Below are 25,036 nucleotides of genomic sequence, written 5' to 3' on the forward strand. Positions count from 1 at the left end.
TAAATAAAGCATCTAACATGTGTTTAATAATAAGTGTTTATCGGTAAACAGACATGTGCTGAATTAGAGACGGTAAAAGTGAGTGGGTCCAATTTCATTCATCGTAAAAAGTGGACGGGTCTTGTCCCACACACATACAATGGTTCCGACGCCCATGTGTACATCTATGGCTCATTTAGTATGATATGGTGAGAATATGGAGCTCATTCTCAAGGTTACTGCTGCAGATGCTAATATTTAAATGGTCAAAAAGTAAGATACAATTCTGATCCCTTATAATGTTAAAGGGTTAGTTCACCCAAAAATGAAAATTCTGTCATTAATTACTTACCTGTAAGACCTCCGTTCATCTTCAGAACAGAAATTAAGATATTTTAGTTGAAATCTGATGGCTCAGAAAGTCCTCCATTGGCTCAATGGTACTCTACACTCTCAAGACCCTTAAAAGGTACTAAAGACGTCGTTACAAAGTCCATCTCACTACAGTGGTTCTAAAATAACTTTATGAATCGGCGACAATAGTTTTTGTGCGCAAAAAAACCCTAAATAACGACTTTCATAGTGATGACGATTTCAAAACACGGCATCATGAAGCTTCGAAGCGTTATGAATCAGTGAGTCGATTCAGCGGTTTGAATCGCCAAATTTCAGCAGTTTGGCGGTTTGACACGCGATCCGAATCATCATTCGGCTCAGTGATTCATAACGCTTCGAAGCTTCATGATGCCTTGTTTTGAAATCGTCATCACTATGTAAGTCGTTATTTAGGGGTTTTTTGCGCACAAAAACTATTGTCGCCGATTCATAAGGTTATTGTAGAGCCACTGTAGTGAGATGGACTTTGTAACGACGTCTTTAGTACCTTTTAAGGGTCTTGAGAGTGTAGAGTACCATTGAGCCAATGGAGGCCTTTCAGAGCCATCAGATTTACACTAAAATATCTTCATTTCTGTTCCGAAGATGAACGGAGGTCTGACGGGTGTCGAACGACATGAGGGTGAGTAATTAATGACAGAATTTTCATTTTTGGGTGAACTAACCCTTTAAGTCAATTAGATCTTTAGAACAAAATAACAGAATACTAACATAAAGTGCATATAAATATCACTCTATATCTATAGAAGAATATAGCGAGCAGGCATAACATTATGATAGGTGAATAGAATAAAACAGATTATCTCTTCATCACAGCACCTGTTAGTGGGTGGGATATATTAGGCAGCAAGTGAACATTTTGTCCTCAAAGTTGATGTGTTAGAAGCAGGAAAAATGGGCAAGCGTAAGGATTTGAGCGAGTTTGGGCCAAATTGTGACGGCTAGACGACTGGGTCAGAGCATCTCCAAAACTGCAGCTCTTGTGGGGTGTTCCCGGTCTGCAGTGGTCAGTATCTATCAAAAGTGCTCCAAGGAAGGAACAGTGACACCCCTATAATTTTGTGTATCAAATATGATACAGTAGGCTTCATAGAGTTAAGCACGTGGAAAGAAAACAACTGTAGTGTAGCTAACATTGTTCCGTTAGTAAAGAAAACAAACTGGGTTGTGTCCGCTCATGTCAAAAACCACAACGTTTTATTGAAGCGCAGTGAATCACCTCGAGAGTTGCATAAGAAGCCGCAGGGCAGAAAAGGCCCCAGAAAGCACCTGTGTCTTCAAAAATAACGAGAATTAAAGGATCTTGAAAAATTCCAGAACTCCCAGCTAATCTCCGCCTCTATTTTTAGGGTGTGAACAACGTTCGCTGGTGATAGATCAGAATCACACTTCTGTTGCATGCAGAAAATCAAGACACAAGATGCTTGTGTGGTGTTGGGACTTGTTCAGAGCTGTGCTTGAGCGTAGCTGGCAGCGCCGGTAAAGATACTAAAGTATGGGGATCAAACTAGGGGCAAAATGAAGTGAAAAACCATTTGAGGCTTCTCACGGGCTGAAAACACCACTTAACTGTGCTCAAATCACTGCAACACCACTCGAACAATGGGCCCTTTTCACAGACTGTGATGACGTAGTTATTAATATCATAAATCTAGCTAAGCTTTGTTTTTTTATGAATGTATGTACATTAATAACACTATACTTTATCATCTTAACTAGGTAACGCTGACAATGGCTGAGGGAGTGACAGTAAATTTGTCATCTTTCTCTCTTTTGACCAATGTAATCATCAATCTCCCTGTATTCTTTTTTTTTTCATTTTGAAAGTCGTGGGAAAACTTTTCTTTTGCTATTTGTGGAATGGAAACACAAAAATGACATTTTCTGTTGTCTCCCAGTCATGGCTATAGAGCGCAACAGTCGGGATCCAGAAATAAAAACTCTGGATTCATTTTCTTCATAGGGAAATTGATTTTTAACGATAATTTAAACCTTTAAAGACAGCCCTACTGTGAGCTATGAGGTTGTTAACCAATGGTATTTGCTTCGGTTGAAGCCAGAATTATTTCAACTTTTTTTTAAGATGTAATATAAGTCTCAGGTGTCCCCAGAGTGTGTCTGTTTCAAAATTCCTAACAGATCATTTAATATACCATTTAGAAAAAAGACAATTTTTAGGTTTGATTTTTTTTTTGCTGTTATGTGTGCGTCTCCTTTAAATGCAAATGAGCTGCTGCTCCCCAGGTTAGAGGGCGGAGCCTTCACAGCTTGTGAACACGCCAATGAAAACTGAAACATACATATGTTTTCTGTATACACCGTTTTGATCATCTATCGCAGACACGCCCACGTGACATTGCAGTTCTTCATCTTCATGAAATATCATCTACATGCGTTTTAAAGCCTTATCACTCTCAACTTGAGCACACACACCTGACGCATGCGCACAGAGAGCGGGATTAAACTGTCAAATGCACACAAGGATATGTCAGAAATGTAGCTTTAAGAACACATTTCTTACTTGAATGCTGCTGTTAATGCTCAGGCGAGGAGATAAACATGGCCGACTGTGTACAGCTCTCTGGGGGCGGGGTGTATGCTAATACGGCAGTGTGCATTACCACTCGTGGGCGGGGCCTGTGAAATGGGACGTCACTTTGCCAGGAATCTGCAAACGGCTTGATCTGAGACGCTGCTTATGATTTTAAAAAAAGTGGGTGGATTTTTACCATTATAGGGTGATGGTGTACACACACACACTGCCAACACACATTTACATTCAAACACCATGTGAATGTTGCATAATAGGTGCCCTTTAAAATAATTATATTGAACAGTGGCATTTTTGGTGAAAAACTACACTACCCATGATGCTGTACAAAAAAATCCACCAATCAGAGAGGTGCGACAAGCAAAACGTTCAATCTCTTTAGCTCCACCCACTCCCATGGAGCACTGTCAAAAAAAAAAAAAAAAAATTATATTATATATATACATATATATATACATATATATATACATATATATATATATATATATATATATATATATATATATATATATATATATATATATATATATATATAAAATAATAATATTATATATATACATTTGTGCTGTCAAATGATTAATTGTGTTTAAGAGCATCCAAAATAAAAGGTTATGTTTACATAATGTGTGGACTGTGTATAATTATTCTGTATTTATAAATAAATACACATACATGCATGTATATATTTAAGAAAAATGTGTTATATTTATATATAAAATATTTATATTTATATATAATATAAATTATATAAATATATACACAGTACATACATGCAAATATTTCTTTAATATATAATAATTTTATAACAATATAAATAATTATACACAGTACACACAGACATATATTATGAATACACAAACTTTTATTTTGGACGTGATTAATCACGATTAAACGTTTTACAGCCCTAACACACACAGTATAAGCATATTTTGCAATAAACGTGAAATATTGTTTTTGTTTATATAATCAACATTTTTAAATGAATAGTTTTATATTTATCCATAGTTTTTAATTGGATTATGCGGTTTGCAATGCTTCATGGGATTGTAGTTCTTTCCTTTCCTAAAGCTGTTAAGGTCAGAGTCCTTTATATATCAAATATTTTTTGCTTCAAATCAGTTTGTAATGTTATGATTCATGGCTTCTAATGCTTTAAAAAAATACTTTTTAAAACCCTATTGGAGATATGAATGGAAAATAAATACTGTTGCACTCTATGAAAGTGTAGAACTATGACTTGTGCTTCTGAGAATCAAGGAAATGTGAAAAGGGCCCATTTGAGTACAGGACAGGAGCATAACGTTCTATAAATTAAGATATAATGTGCAACCAAAGGGCCAGGAATTTCTCTAGGGTGGATGGGACACAAAATGCTTCATTGGAGTTGTTTATTGCACCACCAGAAGCGATCTGCATGTTACAACAACTACCAAACGTCACTTTAAATTCATCACAACCCTGATCAACTCAATGTCTGTCATGAGGCGTCAGGTTCATGGTGAGGGTCAAATGGTCGTACCTTCTGAAAGTAGCCCCTCTTGAGCGACTTGTCTCGCACCTGTCTGAAGTACACGTACCCGTAGTAATAACCCTGATCTCTCTGTGGGAAAGAAGACAAACATGCACATTTCCCTCAGAGATAATCACATGCAAAAAATTACTTGCAGAAGCATTTTAGTGACATTATGATTCATTCAGGGCAATCTTAATGAACAGGATTTTGTGAGATGGGAGTTAATATTGACGCCCTGAGCACTGACCTTGAGACAGACCGGCGCATCCCGGTCGAAGTGGTCGAAGAAACATCCGAGTGACGACTTCCTGCCTGTGGCCTGCCGGAAACGGAAGCAGAACTGCGTGTCCCCCAGACAACCTGAGACCGGAGACACAAACACGCACGTTTATCTGTGCACAGGCTGATTCAAGGACATTTTATTGAAACCATGTTGTTTTCATCTGAAGTGCTTGCGTTTTCCTTCAGCCACAATATTATTTTATTTAGTCTGCCAAAACATTGTGTTCTGCATCATCTCTCGGAAGTAAAGGCCAAGGTTGCAAAATAATTCTGCTTATATACATTTTAAAATCACCAATAGGCTTTTGTTTACATCACAGTACAGCAAAACTGCATATGTTTTACAATAGACAAAAGCAATGAAGACACTTCAAATGGGAATGCATTTAGAAAATGTTCTTTTCCATTTCCATCAATATTTCCAGAATTCATAAAGAAACTTAAAATTTTAAATGTGCATCTAACTATTTACATTGTCGACTTTTAGGAGAGCACTAGCAAATATGGCCTCAAAACCATAGACTGTAAAAAAAATATGGACGTAGTGTCCGTGACGTCACCCATAGGATTTTGAAGAGCAGTTTTTGAAGTGTAAAGTCGGGTCGAGCTGGCCGTCGCCATCTTGGCAGGCTCCGCGCATCACTCCCGGATAATAGAAAATGGGCAAAGAGGCGGGACGTGGGCGGAGCTGAGGTGACGTGATGACTAACAGACAGCAGACAAACGGCAATCGACCTGTCACTCAAAGTGGCCACGCCCTTAATTATGCAGAACTTTAAGGCTTTAATGTAAACGTCTCTAGTGGCCAGTCGATGAATTGCAGTTTAAGTCACTTCCGTATTGGCTTGAAGAGAAGGGGGAGGTTGCCGCTTAAGCGTGTCACTCCCGGATAACCGAAAATGGGCAAAGAGGCGGGACATGGGAGGAGACAGACAGCAGACAAACGGCTAGTTTGTCAATCCACCCGTCACTCAAGTGGCCACGCCTTTAATTATGCAGAACTTTAAGGCAATATAATTTAAACAGACAAGTTATTAAAAAAAATATTCACCCCCCTCAGTCGTCATGAGGGGCAAAATTAGCTGTTTAGACCAAAACTACTTTTTGTACCAGACTGTAAACATGTTTTTTTTTTGCTGTAAAGTTGGGCATTTTAATTTCATTGGGGGGTCTCTGGGATTGACTCCTTTTGTAGCCTGTCTTTAGTGGCCAGTCGATGAATTGCCGTTTAACGGTGCGTTCACATCAGACGCGACTTGCGTGAATAAATCGTGCTATTTGTGTGTGGTTGGACGTTTGAACATTTTGAGTTTACTCGCTTCATTCGCGCGTGACATTCACTTCACGACAGACGCAAATTTGCGTAATGGGAGGAGCTTCTGCCAGCCGGCTCGTCTCGTTGTGAAATGGCTGACATGGATTGTTTTAAAAATACGGCGAATAAGCTCAATTTGCTGGCTTTAACTAGCTTGTAGTCTCAATAGGGTGAATTTGAGGTGATTGGGACACTTTTTCCAAGTCATCTCAATGGCAAACAGTGTCCCATCACCCTGAAATCACCCTATGTAGAGCTCAAATTGAGTAAAGAGCATTATATATCAAATATAAAATATATATGTAAAAAAATATGTAATATGTAAAATATATAAACATAAGCATAAAAAAAATATTGTTATTAATACAATTTAGGGATGCAACGACTGCAACGACTACGAAAAGTAGTAGTAGTCAGCGTCACATTTTTAACGTTCTAGAATAGAACAGAAGATCTAGATTAATAGCGGCTTCTACTCCCGGGCATAGTGAAAATGATCATTTATCATATAAAGCCAGACCGCGACATTCAAAAGTGTGGTAGTACTTTAAACAGAAGCCGAATAAAACTGTGCTTTGTTCGCTCTGTAAAGGCCTTTGCACACTGAGTCCGAAATTTTCGCATGCGTTTTTTCGTATTCGTGATCCGAAAAATTTGTCACGCACAGAGACCTTGCACACTGAGTCCGATGCGTATTAAAGAATGCCTTACGAAAAAAAACGCAAAACAACACAAAATGCCGTCTTCCACCTCCTTATTAAGAAGCTGCGGGATTATCCAGACCGATTCAAAGTTTACTTTAGAATGTCAGTGGCTCCGTTTGATGCTTTGCTAGCGATACTGGAGCCACACATTAAGAAGAAGACCACCAATTCCATGAATCAATTGATCCTGAACAGAGACTGGCCATAGACTGTATGGATCCGCGCGCGCGCACGCATATATCTGTTTCAGATGCGACCAGGTTCCCCTCTGTCCCAAACACATATGCATAATAACATGCTGTATATAGGTAGTTGGCATGATTAAAGTAACATTAAAGTTAAGATAAGCCTCTAGTTTTAATCATTTAAATGTGTCTTTGAAGTTTGGGCAAAAACTTCTGGCAGCTTTAGTCGTTGTTTATGCACATGTAGTTATACAGTAAAACTATGCTGAAAGCTCCTGTATGTGAACCTTTTGCAGATAAATAAAAGTGCATTTTTGTTTACTATTGACACAAATAAATAAGTAAATCAAACTCAACTATTATAGTAAACAACTTCCTAATTAGGCTTACTCTGTATACATTTTATGATGAATAGTATCATTATACATAATGTTTAAAAAGCTTTGTGTTCCTATATTTCATTATAAAATGGCTTAAGTACACTATCCTTCCTGAAATACAATTAATATTGTCATCTTTCATTGATTTCATGTTAAAATAATACACAAATTCACTACCCTCTTTGAAATACAATAATCAGTAAAAAAGAATCATCAGATCAATCTGGAAAATAATTGTTAGATTAGTCGACAGAAAAAAATAATCGTTAGTTGCAGCTCTAATATAATTTAAATGTTTTAAAAAAAGTATAGGTCATATATATAAAAATATGTCATCAATAATAACAACAAATAAAAATACTAAAATATAAACAAAAATACACAAATAAAAGAGAATCTTTACTTAATCTAGACTGTAATCGGTGTTGTGTAACATGGGAATTACATTTTTACTCTTCCAGATATTCACAAATAATCAAACAAGATGCAACATCCATAAGTTAAGGAATCATCTGGACATTATTCTAGAAGAACCGACAGAATCAGTGCCTCCTACATCACACCAGGCTGTTCTGATGTCCCGGGCCGACTGCTCCGGTTCAGATTAGGACATTATTGTGTGCGTTCGTCTCTATTTTTGGCTTTTCTGCATACAGTGATGTGTGTGGGCCACAAGGAACAAGGAAGGTGGCTTGTGCGAGTGTGAAACCGGATTACTGGCTCTATCTGCAGGCGTGACTGATGGATTACCTCATCCGCCCCTTTAACCCTTTCCTCAACACCACGGGGGTCTATAAAAAGCAGCGTTTACACAATATTTAGAGTTAATCCTACTGAATGAACGTCCAACTACACACTCGTTACATGCAAGATCTAGAAAAGCCATTTAAATAATCAAATCAGTTCATCTTTATGCTTTAATCCATAACTAGGATATTTAATCCAATTGAATATTTTGTAGTGAGCGATAACATCTAAATTTTTCAGTAGGCCAAATTGAATTTCTGTGAATTGATGCAATTTAATTCAATTAAAATTCAAGAGATTAAATTTGGCCAAATTAAAATTTTAGATGTGATCGCTCACTAGAAAATTTTCAATTGGAGACCTGAATTTTTTTTTTACAGTGTATGATGATAATTAAAGGGGCTTTAAAATGGATTAGCTACAGGAAAATAAATAAATAGGTTGACCAATATGATTTTTACTGATATACAGATATACAAAATGGCCTGTTCAAAAATAGTCATGGTTGTGACATTTATTCAATACATTGCGATTGACAATTTCACAATTGGACCACAAGTGAAGTATTAATATTCCCACTACAACCTCCAGTATAATGTACGTACACTGTAAAAGATGGATTTTTCGAAGTTGTAATCAAAACTATTGGATTATTGGAGTACGTTTTACAAGAAAATACTTCAAAATGTCACATTTAATTCAACGTGTTGCTTGCCGTCGAGTCTCATCCATCATTATAAGACATTCACACGAGTCAAACAAATGGAGGGAATGTGAAGAGAGAGGCGTAATGTGTCACAACAGATGCACTTCTTCACATCTGATAGGGTGGCAGGAACTCTGTTGCCACGGCAACCCGCATGCTTTTCTCGTGCCTCACCCACAGCATGCGAGAAAGCATGTTAACGCACACCAGAAATCTCCATATGCACAGTTTGACCCACAAACACTGGCATCCGACTCTTGGCCCTCCATGAAGAAAACGGCTCCAGGAAACTGATGTCAGAGATGAGAGGCATTTTCAAAACTGCACAATGGAATCATGGGCTATGAGAACTGGACGCAAGACAAGTCAAATCAGGTTTGATTAGGTCACAAATGTCAATGAACAGACCATTTACAACAGGATATCCTGTCCCATCCACATGCATTAAAGCAATACAGCATTACAGTGATTTTACCACAGGTAAGGATGTCAGGTACACTACCGTTCAAAGTTTGGGGTTTGGGAGATTTTTATTACAGTAAAAACAGTAATATTGTCAAATAATATTACAATTCATTGTAACTGTTTTCCATGTGAATATAGCTGTATTTTCAGCATCATTACTCCAGTTTTCAGTGTCACATGATCCTTCAGAAATCATTCTGATATGGTAATAAGATTATTATCAATGTTGAAAACATTTTTATGGAAACAAACATTTTTCAGAATTAATAGAATGATTGGTAAAATCATTGTATGTGCAAGTAATATGATAACTGACACCAATATTAATACACTTAAATACATACTGTGCAAAAATTAGTATGGCCCAATGATTTCCGCGATGGACTCACAAAATCCAGTCATAAAAACAGAATTTACTGTATTACGTGGAATTTCACGGAATTTGTCAAAGTTTTGATGAATAAATAAAAAGCAGGTCAGTAAACTTAAGTCGAATTGCATAATAGATAGGGATGCACGATATTGGATTTTTGCCGATATCCGATATGCCGGTATTTTTCAACTAATTTTGGCCGATGCCGATATTGATACCGATATACGTTTATTTCGTTTGGAAACCACCATTTTGAGCAAAAACATTTTTTTCCCATTCTGGTTTCAGACTTCTGAGGTCTCCTTACTAAAAGTATACTTGTTAAAGATAAATAAATGTTAATAAAGTTATTTTTATAATAAGAGTATATTTTCTCTAAAAATACCAATAATAAAGTCAGTGATTTTTCACCCCAGACAGATGCAGTTGTAACCTAAATATTTTATTTTTGGATGTAATGTTTGTGCACATGAAGTGAGGGTGGCGTGGCATCAGTTGATGCTGTCTTCAGCTTCAAATAAAAATTAAAAAAATACAATTATTTTAGTGCTCCCTGGATTATTATTTTTTTCATCCATTTCATACAATTTTATTACAGATTAATAAACTGTATATAAAAGTATTTAATTTACAAGTTTTTTACAATTTATTTGTGTATTCTACTTTTCATTTTATTACTGCAACAACAGCACTCCCACTAAATAGGCTATATAAAATTCAACCGGGGGGCACTAGGACCTGGAGGAGCTTCTGCTGCTGTGGAGGCTGCTGCGCGCGCTAGAGAGTGGGGAGACGCGATTGTGCTTATTTTGGGCTAGTTTTGTTGTGAAAACCTGGCAATCCTGTTGATTCACAAATTCAATATAATGATGTTGATTAATGATGTCAATATAAATCACCATACATGCAATGTATTTGCTTGTTTTCACTTCAAGAATGGCCACACGGCTGACGTGATCTTATCGCTATAGCACTCCTTGCACACGTGAGGTATTGTAGGCTCATATCAAGACATTATCATATCGGCATCATTTTTCATATCGGCCGATTCCGATGTCGTGCTGATAATATCGTGCATCCCTAATAATAGACTACTGTCTGTGAATATTAAACTTCAAAAACACTATTCATATGCGAATTCTTCACTTTCTGTGTGTCTGTGTGAATCACACACACACCACACACAGACACACACACACACTCAGACTCAGACTCAGACTCAGACTCAGACACACACTCAGACACACACTCAGACACACACTCAGACACACACTCAGACACACACTCAGACACACACTCAGACACACACTCAGACACACACTCAGACACACACTCAGACACACACTCAGACACACACTCAGACACACACTCAGACACACACTCAGACACACACTCAGACACACACTCAGACACACACTCAGACACACACTCAGACACACACTCAGACACACACTCAGACACACACTCAGACTCAGACTCAGACTCAGACTCAGACTCAGACTCAGACTCAGACTCAGACTCAGACTCAGACACACACTCAGACTCAGACACACACTCAGACTCAGACACACACTCAGACTCAGACTCAGACTCAGACTCAGACTCAGACTCAGACTCAGACTCAGACTCAGACTCAGACTCAGACTCAGACTCAGACTCAGACTCAGACTCAGACTCAGACTCAGACTCAGACACACACTCAGACACACACTCAGACACACACTCAGACACACACTCAGACACACACTCAGACACACACTCAGACACACACTCAGACACACACTCAGACACACACTCAGACTCAGACTCAGACTCAGACTCAGACTCAGACTCAGACTCAGACTCAGACTCAGACTCAGACTCAGACTCAGACTCAGACACACACAGACACACACACACACACACACACAGAAGCAGGCATGACTCTCGCAGTGTTTTCAGCCTCTGCCGTCTCAGTGTATGAGGACACATGAACTTCGTCTCCAGACCTGCTCTGAGGTGGACTGGGTAAACACAGCCTGATCTGCCAGTGATTTGATTTCGCTCTGCAACTCAGTCTGGAAACCTGTACACCTAGGGCTGTAACGATTTGACCAAAAATAAAAACCTTGATTAATTGAACATTTGACCTCGATTACGATTAATGAACGATTATTTAGCTTTTTTTTTTTTTTGCCCTCATAAGGTTTTGAGTAAGTTCACTGATAAGGTTTGTCCTGTAAATATTTTCTACTATTAAAAGGTGGATTTTTTTTTTCTAATGAAAAAGTGCATTTCTTTGTGATTTTAAAATACTTGAAGGAAACGGTTCACTTTCAGCAGTTATTGTCTATGGAGCAGATTTCTGCTTGTTGTACATCAGATACAGATAAATTAGCACTGTAGGCCTACATTACATTTATCTGAATGCATTAATGAGAGAGTGATTGTGTGTGTGAATTACTCTTACTGTCTCTATTCATTATTAAGCTGTGGTTTGTACTTACAGCAAAGGTATTAAAATAACGGTTGAGTTTCTAAGCTACTTTAGTGACTTTACTTTAGTCACAGGACAGCTTGACACTGCGTTTCTGTGCTCCTCTGCGCGCGATCTTCACGTGATGTGCAAGCTTCTGTCTGAGTGTTCGTTTGTCACAATAAATCAGGCATTAGTTCAACATAACACACATCTGATGGTCGAAACTCGCTTTAATGTTCAAACTGGCAGGCCTTAAACCACATACAAATGACAAGCTTTGCGAGAACGCAGGTGAAAGGTCTGCCTTCAGGGCGCGCGCGTTGTCGCGTTTAAACGCATTTACTTGACAAACTTTACGAGCACGAAAGTGAAAGCGGCTTCAGGGCTTGCGCGCCGTGTCACACACAGAGAGAGAGAGAGAGAGTGTGTGTCAGCGCGTAGGCTATAAGAACAGCAATTAACTGACCTGTATAAACGGTGTAAAACATGCAGTTACTATAGTGAGGCATCTATAAACACATATAACTGCTCCTGCATCTCCGTGTGCCTGCAAACTGCACTTGATGTGACTGACGGGGCGGAGTCACGTGAAAACCGAAATAACCGACATGGGAAAAATACGTCGGTTAGAGGTTCTGAATGTCGGTTTCGGTTATTTTTCGATGAATCGTACAGCCCTATGTACACCTGTAGTAATTTCTACTGCTACTGTTACACTTTCGCGGGAACCAATCACAGACTGGCTTTTTGAACATATCTTTAATATAACTCGAGAACAACGGGTCTAAGAGAGCGATTCGTTCATTTTGAACGAATCGCATGCGCAACATCCCATATGTTCTGTACAGGAAAAATAATTGATTAGTTCATCTCTCGAGTTTTCGGGTTTGAGTCATTCGTTCATCAAGTCCCAGCCCCATAGGCAAGGCTATGCAGTCACCGGAAACAGAAAAGATTAGTTCATCTCTCGAGTCTTCTCGTTCGAGTCGTTCGTTTATGTCCCCATAAGCTGAATGCAGAAACAGTTCATCTCTCGAGTCTCGTTCTTTTGTCACGTGACGTGACAGTCATGTTGGATACAGAAATTAGTTAATTCCTTTACAGTCTATGGTTATTCACAACCTTCCTTACAAACAAGTGAGTAGTTTTTTTTTTACGTTTGTTTAGTTCAGCTTTTAGCTAGTATAATAATTGATTTTCATATGAAGCCTGGACACATTGGGTTGTTCAGAACGGATAGGCATAACAAATGTTTATCGCACATATATTTACTATTATAAAATCATCAGAAGATATTACAACATGCAGTCAATAATACGACTGTAATGTATATGTTGCGAGACACTGAAAGTGTGTAGGTCTATTTGCATTATTATGCTGTTATATTAGGATTATATATTCAGTAGGGGTGTAACGGTACACGTATTCGTATTGAACCGTTTCGGTACAGGGCTTCCGGTACGGTGCACGCGTGTACCGAACGGTTATGAATGTAATGTTTAACAGTTAACAGTCGGCTTGTTGTAAGCGCGGAACACACTTCAATCCGAGTTCCCACACGAACATATTAAGTATTCAGTCCATATTATCATGAAATTCAAACTATAAATGACGTTTTGATGCTCTTTAATGTGCGTGACTGATCAGTGATCACTGAACACAGTTCAAGTGGCCGCGCGTGACCGCGATCATTTGTGAACGGTGCACGCGTCGAACGGTTATGAATGTAATCTTTAACAGTTCACTGTCGGCTTGTTGTAAGCGCGGAACACACTTCAATCCGAGTTCCCACACGAACATATTAAGTATTCAGTCCATTTTATCACGAAATTCAAAAGATAAATGCCGTTTTGACGCTCTATGTGGCGTGACTGGTCACTGATCACAGTTCATGCGGCCGCGCGACGCGCACGCGCGTGAACGCGATCATCTGTGAAGGCGATCGATCATCTGTTACTAAAGATTCAAGAATAAACATGAATGACGATCTGAAGGTATGCTGAGGATACATTACAATTTACTGTCATGTATATATGTGGTGTAATCGCTAAATCAGTGTTTCAACTGCGGAAAGATGTCAATATAACTGCTTGTGAACTAAACAATGTCATGTAACGTTAGCATCACATTTACCTCAGGCAGTCATTCAGTGTCCACAGAATTTTATTCACTAGAGGAATCAACTCTTTCACTAAATATATGCTCTACATTAGCCGTTATATTCATTATATTCTACTTAACCTGTTAGTGATGTCTTGATTATTTCATGCATGTTAAATAAACCTGTCATGAAAATGACAGACACTGTATATAAATTATTATATTTCAACAAAAAACTATTTTATAATTAGATTTAGAAGTTAATGCAAAAACTACCTTATGTGAAGTTTACATATTTGCACACAATGTGTTATTTGAGTGTTGATTATTATACCTAAAAATAAATAGCAACTGAATTTAGGCTAATAGTTTGGGCTCTGTTGTGAACCTTTAATATTAATGTACAAGTAAGGGCTCCCTATATAATTTACAGAAATATCTTAAATAAACTTTTAGATATAATTTAATTCATTCAAGGACACTTTGTTCTCCAGTAAACCACTGTTAAATATAAAAAATAAATAAAAAGCAATTTTGTAAATCTGCTGTACCGAACTCGTACCGAACCGTGACTTCAAAACCGAGGTACGTACCGAACCGTCAGTTTTGTGTACCGTTACACCCCTAATATTCAGTGGCATAAATGACAATAATATAGTTTATCGCAATTATTTCTGGGACGATATATCGCGAAACAAAAAGTAGTTATCGTGACAGGCCTAATATTGGGCACGTTAGTATTTTCATTATATTTTGCTGTAGTGTGTCAGAGGGAAATATCTGTTTGCATTTCCAAACATTTATTTAGCTATTATTTGTAATAATCCAGTGAGATTTCTGCATGCAGAAGGACAACAGCCGGCATGATCGGATCTCACCATCATCGAGTCAGTTTGTGATTACATGAAGAAACAGAAAAAACGGAGACAGTGGCACTTTTTTGTGGTGAAAACACTAATGTGTGTGTAAGACATCTGCACAGATACTGTATATTAAACAATCCCTTTAAGAGCCCTGCTTGCAAACAGACTACAATTAAAGCCACATCTTTAAATGTTGCTCATCCAGATTTTCTGCTGAACTATCGATATGATAAAACTGCCTTTCACTAGCTCGTAAAATATGATACGCATTTGTGCTTTCAACAAGACACGCTACATCCTGTAAGATAGTGTATAGCACGCGAGCTGAAGTGAGTAGAATGATGGGATATAGGGTATCTGCTCATACATCGGGTTCTCCCGTTTCAGAAAGACGAGAACAGGATCAATATCACACCAGGAGACTCAAACACACACACATCCAGGATAAGACCGCCTGCGTATTTACAAAGTTATTAACTGGACTGTCCAGTAATCTTCAAATCCTGTTCCTCCTCGTTTGTACCTCATCGCTATTAATAACCCAAGTTTGTTGCGAACTAAATGAACACGAGCTGAATGTGTGAAGATCAGAGATGCCATTTTTAATCACAGCTGATACTGTGGAAAACAACACTGACCGCTCTATTAATAGGACTGACCAATGCTGCTGCTGCTGCTGCTGCTGAGTGCTATTGTTAGAGCAAAGTTGCCAACATAAAAAGCAAAACATTAAAACTAATTATTTACGTAAAATTTTTTATAATTATTAGCTGTGGCCAATGAGTTTTAAAGTCCCCATGAAATCAAAATGGAAGTTTATTGTCCTTTAGTATGAAAGTGTTAATCTTACTGTTGTTATCTATGAGCGAGGGTGCTCCAACACAATGACAATTCTCAATTAGAAGATATAAGTGTTCAAAACTTAGTCTTTCACTTCCGCCAATAAGGATCAGTGATTTTGATGACATCACTCTGCACTTCAGATTTTCCATCCAATCAAATGCTCTCTAGTATCTGAAGCCCCGCCCCTACATTATAAATAGACACTTAAGCTGCAGCTGATTTTGGTCACTTGTTCACACATTTACTATTTTCTATGGTACATAGTGCACTAAATAGTGGATAGGGAACGATCAGACAGTGCACTTTATAGGGGACAGGGAACAATCAGAGTGCACTATATAGGGGATAGGGAACGATCAGACAGTGCACTTTATAGGGGACAGGGAACAATCAGAGTGCACTATATAGGGGATAGGGAACGATCAGACAGTGCACTTTATAGGGGACAGGGAACGATCAGAGTGCACTTTATAGGGGATAGGGAACGATCAGAGAGTGCACTATATAGTGGACACGGAACGATCAGACAGTGCACTAAATAGTGGATAGGGAACGATCAGACAGTGCACTTTATAGGGGACAGGGAACAATCAGAGTGCACTTTATAGGGGATAGGGAACGATCAGACAGTGCTCTATATAGTTGACACGGAACAATCAGACAGTGCACTTTATAGTGGACAGGGAACGATCAGAGAGTGCACTATATAGGGGATAGGGAACGATCAGACAGTGCACTTTATAGGGGATAGGGAACGATCAGAGTGCACTTTATAGGGGATAGGGAACGATCAGACAGAGCACTTTATAGTGGACAGGGAACGATCAGAGAGTGCACTATATAGGGGATAGGGAACGATCAGAGAGTGCACTTTATAGTGGACACGGAACGATCAGAGAGTGCACTATATAGGGGACAGGGAACGATCAGAGAGTGCACTTTATAGTGGACACGGAACAATCAGACAGTGCACTTTATAGTGGACAGGGAACGATCAGAGAGTGCACTATATAGGGGACAGGGAACGATCAGAGAGTGCACTTTATAGTGGACAGGGAACGATCAGAGAGTGCACTATATAGGGGACAGGGAACGATCAGAGAGTGCACTTTATAGTGGACACGGAACAATCAGACAGTGCACTTTATAGTGGACAGGGAACGATCAGAGAGTGCACTATATAGGGGATAGGGAACGATCAGACAGTGCACTTTATAGTGGACACGGAACAATCAGACAGTGCACTTTATAGTGGACAGGGAACGATCAGAGAGTGCACTATATAGGGGACAGGGAACGATCAGAGAGTGCACTTTATAGTGGACACGGAACAATCAGACAGTGCACTTTATAGTGGACAGGGAACGATCAGAGAGTGCACTATATAGGGGATAGGGAACGATCAGACAGTGCACTTTATAGTGGACACGGAACAATCAGACAGTGCACTTTATAGTGGACAGGGAACGATCAGAGAGTGCACTATATAGGGGATAGGGAACGATCAGACAGTGCACTTTATAGGGGACAGGGAACGATCAGAGTGCACTTTATAGGGGATAGGGAACGATCAGACAGAGCACTTTATAGTGGACAGGGAACGATCAGAGAGTGTGCTATATAGGGGACAGGGAACGATCAGACAGTGCACTATATAGGGGATAGGGGAACGATCAGACAGTGCACTTTATAGGGGACAGGGAACGATCAGAGTGCACTTTATAGGGGATAGGGAACGATCAGACAGTGCACTTTATAGTGGACAGGGAACGATCAGAGAGTGCACTATATAGGGGACAGGGAACGATCAGACAGTGCACTATATAGGGGATAGGGGAACGATCAGACAGTGCACTTTATAGGGGACAGGGAACGATCAGAGTGCACTTTATAGGGGATAGGGAACGATCAGACAGTGCACTTTATAGTGGACAGGGAACGATCAGAGAGTGCACTATATAGTGGACAGGGAACGATCAGAGAGTGCACTATATAGGGGACAGGGAACGATCAGACAGTGCACTTTATAGGGGATAGGGAACGATCAGACAGAGCACTTTATAGTGGACAGGGAACGATCAGAGAGTGCACTATATAGGGGACAGGGAACGATCAGACAGTGCACTATATAGGGGATAGGGGAACGATCAGACAGTGCACTTTATAGGGGACAGGGAACGATCAGAGTGCACTTTATAGGGGATAGGGAACGATCAGACAGTGCACTTTATAGTGGACAGGGAACGATCAGAGAGTGCACTATATAGTGGACAGGGAACGATCAGAGAGTGCACTATATAGGGGATAGGGAACGAACAGACAGTGCACTTTATAGGGGACAGGGAACGATCAGTGTGCACTTTATAGGGGATAGGGAACGATCAGACAGTGCACTTTATAGTGGACAGGGAACGATCAGAGAGTGCACTATATAGGGGACAGGGAACGATCAGACAGTGCACTTTATAGGGGATAGGGAACGATCAGACAGTGCACTTTATAGTGGACAGGGAACGATCAGACAGTGCACTTTATAGTGGACAGGGAACGATCAGAGAGTGCACTATATAGGGGACAGGGAACGATCAGACAGTGCACTATATAGGGGATAGGGGAACGATCAGAGAGTGCACTATATAGGGGATAGGGAACGATCAGAGAGTGCACTATATAGGGGATAAGGAACGATCAGACAGTGTGCTATATAGGGGATAGGGAACGATCAAACAGTGCACTTTATAGGGGATAGGGGAACGATCAGAGAGTGCACTTTATAGGGGACAGGGAACGATCAGAGAGTGCACTTTATAGGGGATAGGGGAACGATCAGAGAGTGCACTATATAGTGGATAGGGAACGATCAGACAGTGCACTATATAGGGGATAGGGAACGATCAGACAGTGCGCTATATAGGGGATAAGGAACGATCAGACAGTGCACTTTATAGGGGATAGGGAACGATCAGACAGTGCGCTATATAGGGGATAGGGAACGATCAAACAGTGCTCTATATAGGGAACGATCAGACAGTGCACTATATAGGGGACAGGGAACGATCAGACAGTGCACTATATAGGGGACAGGGAACGATCAGACAGTGCACTATATAGGGGATAGGGGAACGATCAGAGAGTGCACTATATAGGGGATAGGGAACGATCAGACAGTGCACTTTATAGGGGACAGGGAACGATCAGACAGTGCACTATATAGGGGATAGGGGAACGATCAGAGAGTGCACTATATAGGGGATAGGGAACGATCAGACAGTGCACTATATAGGGGATAGGGAACGATCAGACAGTGCGCTATATAGGGGATAAGGAACGATCAGACAGTGTGCTATATAGGGAACGATCAGACAGTGCACTATATAGGGGACAGGGAACGATCAGACAGTGCTCTATATAGGGGATAGGGAACGATCAGACAGTGCACTTTATAGGGGACAGGGAACGATCAGACAGTGCTCTATAAAGGGGATAGGGAACGATCAGACAGTGCTCTATATAGGGGATAGGGAACGATCAGACAGTGCACTTTATAGGGGACAGGGAACGATCAGACAGTGCTCTATATAGGGGATAGGGAACGATCAGACAGTGCTCTATATAGGGGATAGGGAACGATCAGACAGTGCTCTATATAGGGGATAGGGAACGATCAGACAGTGCTCTATATAGGGGATAGGGAACGATCAGACAGTACTCTATATAGGGAACGATCAGACAGTGCACTATATAGGGAACGATCAGACAGTGCACTATATAGGGAACGATCAGACAGTGCACTATATAGGGGACAGGGAACGATCAGACAGTGCTCTATATAGGGAACAATCAGACAGTGCACTATATAGGGGACAGGGAACGATCAGACAGTGCTCTATATAGGGAACAATCAGACAGTGCACTATATAGGGGACAGGGAACGATCAGAGAGTGTGCTATATAGGGGATAGGGAACGATCAGAGAGTGTGCTATATAGGGGATTGGGAACGATCAGAGAGTGCACTATATAGGGGATAGGGAACGATCAGACAGTGCTCTATATAGGGGATAGGGAACGATCACAGTGCTCTATATAGGGAACGATCAGAGAGTGTGCTATATAGGGGACAGGGAACGATCAGAGAGTGTGCTATATAGGGGATAGGGAACGATCAGAGAGTGTTTTATATAGGGGATAGGGAACGATCAGACAGTGCTCTATATAGGGGACAGGGAACGATCAGAGAGTGTGCTATATAGGGGATAGGGAACAATCAGAGAGTGTGCTATACAGGGGATAGGGAACGATCAGAGAGTGTGCTATACAGGGGATAGGGAACGATCATAGAGTGTGCTATACAGGGGATAGGGAACGATCAGAGAGTGTGCTATATAGGGGATAGGGAACGATCAGAGAGTGTGCTATACAGGGGATAGGGAACGATCATAGAGTGTGCTATACAGGGGATAGGGAACGATCACAGTGCTCTATATAGGGAACGATCAGAGAGTGTGCTATATAGGGGACAGGGAACGATCAGAGAGTGTGCTATATAGGGGATAGGGAACGATCAGAGAGTGCGCTATATAGGGGATAGGGAACGATCAGACAGTGCTCTATATAGGGGATAGGGAACAATCAGAGAGTGTGCTATACAGGGGATAGGGAACGATCAGAGAGTGTGCTATACAGGGGATAGGGAACGATCATAGAGTGTGCTATACAGGGGATAGGGAACGATCAGAGAGTGTGCTATATAGGGGATAGGGAACGATCAGAGAGTGTGCTATACAGGGGATAGGGAACGATCATAGAGTGTGCTATACAGGGGATAGGGAACGATCATAGAGTGTGCTATATAGGGGATAGGGAACGATCAGAGAGTGTGCTATATAGGGGATAGGGAACGATCAGAGAGTGTGCTATATAGGGGACAGGGAACGATCAGAGAGTGTGCTATATAGGGGATAGGGAACGATCAGAGAGTGTGCTATATAGGGGACAGGGAACGATCAGAGAGTGCACTATATAGGGGATAGGGAACGATCAGAGAGTGTGCTATATAGGGGACAGGGAACGATCAGAGAGTGCACTATATAGGGGATAGGGAACGATCAGAGAGTGCGCTATATAGGGGACAGGGAACGATCAGAGAGTGTGCTATATAGGGGACAGGGAACGATCAGAGAGTGTGCTATATAGGGGACAGGGAACGATCAGAGAGTGTGCTATATAGGGGATAGGGAACGATCAGAGAGTGTGCTATATAGGGGATAGGGAACGATCAGAGAGTGTGCTATACAGGGGATAGGGAACGATCATAGAGTGTGCTATACAGGGGATAGGGAACGATCAGAGAGTGTGCTATATAGGGGATAGGGAACGATCAGAGAGTGTGCTATACAGGGGATAGGGAACGATCATAGAGTGTGCTATACAGGGGATAGGGAACGATCATAGAGTGTGCTATATAGGGGATAGGGAACGATCAGAGAGTGTGCTATACAGGGGATAGGGAGCGATCAGAGAGTGTGCTATACAGGGGATAGGGAGCGATCAGAGAGTGTGCTATATAGGGGACAGGGAACGATCAGAGAGTGTGCTATATAGGGGATAGGGAACGATCAGAGAGTGTGCTATATAGGGGACAGGGAACGATCAGAGAGTGTGCTATATAGGGGATAGGGAACGATCAGACAGTGACACGACAGCACAGAGCGGATCATGTGATTGAGACGGCGCAGACCAGAAAACGGATAATATGAATTCTGCACATAATGATATTTTAAAGCGATATGGAGGAGATTAGGAGGAGAAACTGTGGCTTTACTGAGCTCAACAGCTCTGAGTTGTGATATAAACGAAACTCCATTGGCTATTTCGGTTCGATATGTCCTGCCCTGTTTTCCTGTTTGAGTGGAAATTACATCAAAACACTGAATAATGCTGTGCGTGTCAAAATTATGTTATTATGAGGAACACTGATAAACGTATGGCATTATTCATTGATTATCTTCCCCTCTGCCACAGCTCTCAAATCACATATATATAGGGGGAAAAGTTAAAGAACAACACAACTGCAAGCTGTTAGCATAAGATGTGAGGAGCATCAGAAGCATCTCAACTCAAGGTCGACAGGGTGATTCATTAATATTGACCTTATTCGGTAACACTAGTAAACACAGCAAAATATATACGGTTACAGAGCATCGGTTACAAATGCATGATCACACATATTGACCTACCCAGTGAGGGTCCATTAATATCTCTAATCCGCAACAGTCAGAAAGCACTCCACAACCCACGCTGCGAGTTCCTTTCTGAATATGCATGTGCTTTCTGGAGAGGGAGGATGTCGAGCTCTCATCCCACACACATTAGAGTAAGACCACAGGTCATAGTACTCACTCAGATGAATTACAATCCTCTAGATCAAACCTTAACCGTAGGAAAACACGCACATAGTACAACAGCATTGCTTAATCACAACAGTTTTAAAAATACATGAATAAAATCACTGAGAGAAGAAATCTCTGAACTGCACTGTAAAATACAAAGACCCTGAAAATGCTCATATATCAGAAAGCACACAGTTCTGACTTCATGACGCAATAAACTTCCTTTCTATTAGCTTTCAGCGTTCACTGTGTTATCTACTGAACTTTCCACAGTCAAAACATTAAGGCCTGGTTTCACAGACAGGGCAGTTCAATTAGGACATTTAAGTAGCTTTTATAAACCTTAGAAAAAACATTCACACTGACAAACAAACAGCTCAAACATGCATAGTAGTCTAGGACTAGCCTTAAAGGGATAGTTCACCCAAAAAAGAAAATTAGCCCATGATTTACTCACGTCAAGTCAAGTCAACTTTATTTATATAGCGCTTTTAACAATGCAGATTGTTTTGAAGCAGCTTTACAGTGTTAAACAGGAAAATAATGCAGCATAATTTTATTCAGCCGTCTAGCCATTCTGGAGAAAAAATTTCATCAGTTCATTTCAATTATCATACAGTGACAGTGTGGGCTTTAGATCAGTAATCAGAGCAGTAATTTAGTTTATATGGTTAATTTAGTTTAATAATTAGATTTATTTCAATATTTAGTTGAAAAATGTAGTTACTCACCCTCAAGCCATCCTAGGTGTTTATGACATTCTTCTTTCAGACGGATACAATCGGAGTTATATTAAGCGCATAAAAGTGCATTTATCCACAATAAACGTACTCCACACGGCTCCGGGGGGGTTTAAAAAAGGCTAGAGACTACAGCCAGTAGAAAGAGTTAGTTCTGCATGTTTTCAACCCGCCCATAGGGGAGGGATCTCACTCACAGAATGTAAATGCACACGGCCGCTCGGACATTCATAATGGAGCGGTGCGGAGCAAAGCGAGTGTTTTCAATGAATTCCTATGAAAGTTAAGCTTCCATGGGCATGAACTGAACACGCACTGGGAATGACTGAGGCTGTGAATGAATGACTGTGAGGCCGAGCTCATTCTAGTGTTGGTTTAGAATTAGCACCAAATCCTGAAGTGGATTGCTTGAATTGCAGAGGCGTAGCAAGCTTTTCAAAAGTGTGGGGGATGGATGTGGTTTGTTTGTTAACAATAAAAACGATGAATACAATGACAGAAGGGTACAAAAGATATAACATACAAGATATATATATATATATATATACTTTGGGTTTTTTTAACCACGGTGTTCGGTTGGGTTCTGATGGCTAGTCACATCAGTTTTTTGCTATTCTATTCTTAGGCGACGGGAACAGAAAGATGCTAAATGCTAAAAAAAAAATGCTACATTTTTATTTTACTTAAAAGACTTGAAAAACCTTACTTAAACTTAAAACTTTACTTAAAAAAAACTTGTACACATTCCTAGTGTATAGTATAATATAAAAAATATATATAAAGAATTACACTGGCAGCTCAGAGCTGTACAGCAGCATTGAAGTATGAAATTTAATGAATAAATGTAAAAATAAAACACTACATAGACTTCACTATAAAATATACACTGATTCTTATTAAAGCTACTGTATTAATGTTTTTCAGTCAAGAACAGAGAGTGCTTTTCTATGTCTTTTGTAGTTTTATTAACATTAAAGTCCCCATAGTAGGAAATAATATGGAAGTCAAAAGCTACCAGCTGTCTGTGTTAACAGGAGAAATGAATACAGGTTTGGAACAACATTAGAGTGAGTAAATAATGACAGAATTTTAGAGGTGAACTGTCCCTTTAAGGACAGCGTGTTCACTATAGGCTGCACTGCTGTCAATTTAAGACGTGCATCTAATATACTCCGATTTTACTTTCACTTTACACATAACCGACTGTGTTTATGTTAACCTTGTGTGTATTTGACAGTATTAGCACAGTAAGACGACTTAGTCCAGTAATCAACTGTTTGACAGGCTTTTAGTGCGCGCGCTCTGCGCGTTAAAACGGTGCATAAGCACGCGAATAACCGGCAAGGCTTTAAAACGCATGCAAATAATGAACTTTCATGATTGTGAATAACTATAGTGTTCTGTGAGTATAACTCTCTGACACCAGCACTGCAAGCGTGTCTAGCACTGTGTATAGGGATTGGATATTTGCTCATATCAGCGCGTAGACTCACAGGCACACTGCAAAAACAAAACAAAATAAACAACGCAATTCACAAGCGCGTATTGAACCGTGAATGCTGTACCGAACGGTTTAATATTATAATGAGAATTGTGGCATCCCTAAAGCGTTTGTGCAAAACCGCGGGAAAACTGCAGAAAAAGTGTGGGTGTTGAACCCTCTCACCGGGAAAAGTGTCCCCACGGGTGCGACGCCCCTGTTGAATTGTGGGTTCATTAGCCTATTATTCTTAATAAAAAACACAACAACAACACGGTACAGTGACAAACTCACTTAAGTAGGCGCTTTTAGATTTCGCTTTGAAACCGCATCTTCCGCAACGTCAGCTGTTTGCTCTCGTGATGAATGAGATTGACTCTCGTTCGGCTCGTGCTGTATTGAGCAGACACGTTCAGTTTTTAATTCCAGTGTCTGTTCTCTAACTGAACTAAATCCAGATCGGCTTCCGTATTCAACTTACGCAGAAAGTGTAACGCCTCTCGCAGTTCAAAATGCTTACGCTACGTCTGACGCCATGCATCACAAGTTATGTTTTTTTCGTAAC

General features: G+C 40.2%; 2 protein-coding genes across 2 annotated transcripts in view; one reads left to right on the forward strand and one right to left on the reverse strand.

The window, feature by feature from the left end:
* Positions 1-25,036, forward strand: part of traf3ip2b (TRAF3 interacting protein 2b) — a 1,379,907-nt gene that overhangs the window by 1,252,101 nt on the left and 102,770 nt on the right. The gene's annotated exons all lie outside the window — the stretch shown is intronic.
* dennd6a (DENN/MADD domain containing 6A) overlaps positions 1-25,036 on the reverse strand; it is a 52,408-nt gene that overhangs the window by 21,144 nt on the left and 6,228 nt on the right. The window contains exons 4-5 of the mRNA XM_079844303.1: positions 4,687-4,799; positions 4,446-4,526 (exon numbers count right to left, since the gene is read on the reverse strand). Of these exons, the coding sequence (XP_079700429.1) occupies positions 4,446-4,526; positions 4,687-4,799 (194 nt within the window). The remainder of the gene's footprint in view (positions 1-4,445; positions 4,527-4,686; positions 4,800-25,036) is intronic.

The sequence above is a fragment of the Gobio gobio genome (assembly GCF_949357685.1).
Source record: "Gobio gobio genome assembly, chromosome: 19".
NCBI classification, from domain to species: domain Eukaryota; kingdom Metazoa; phylum Chordata; class Actinopteri; order Cypriniformes; family Gobionidae; genus Gobio; species Gobio gobio.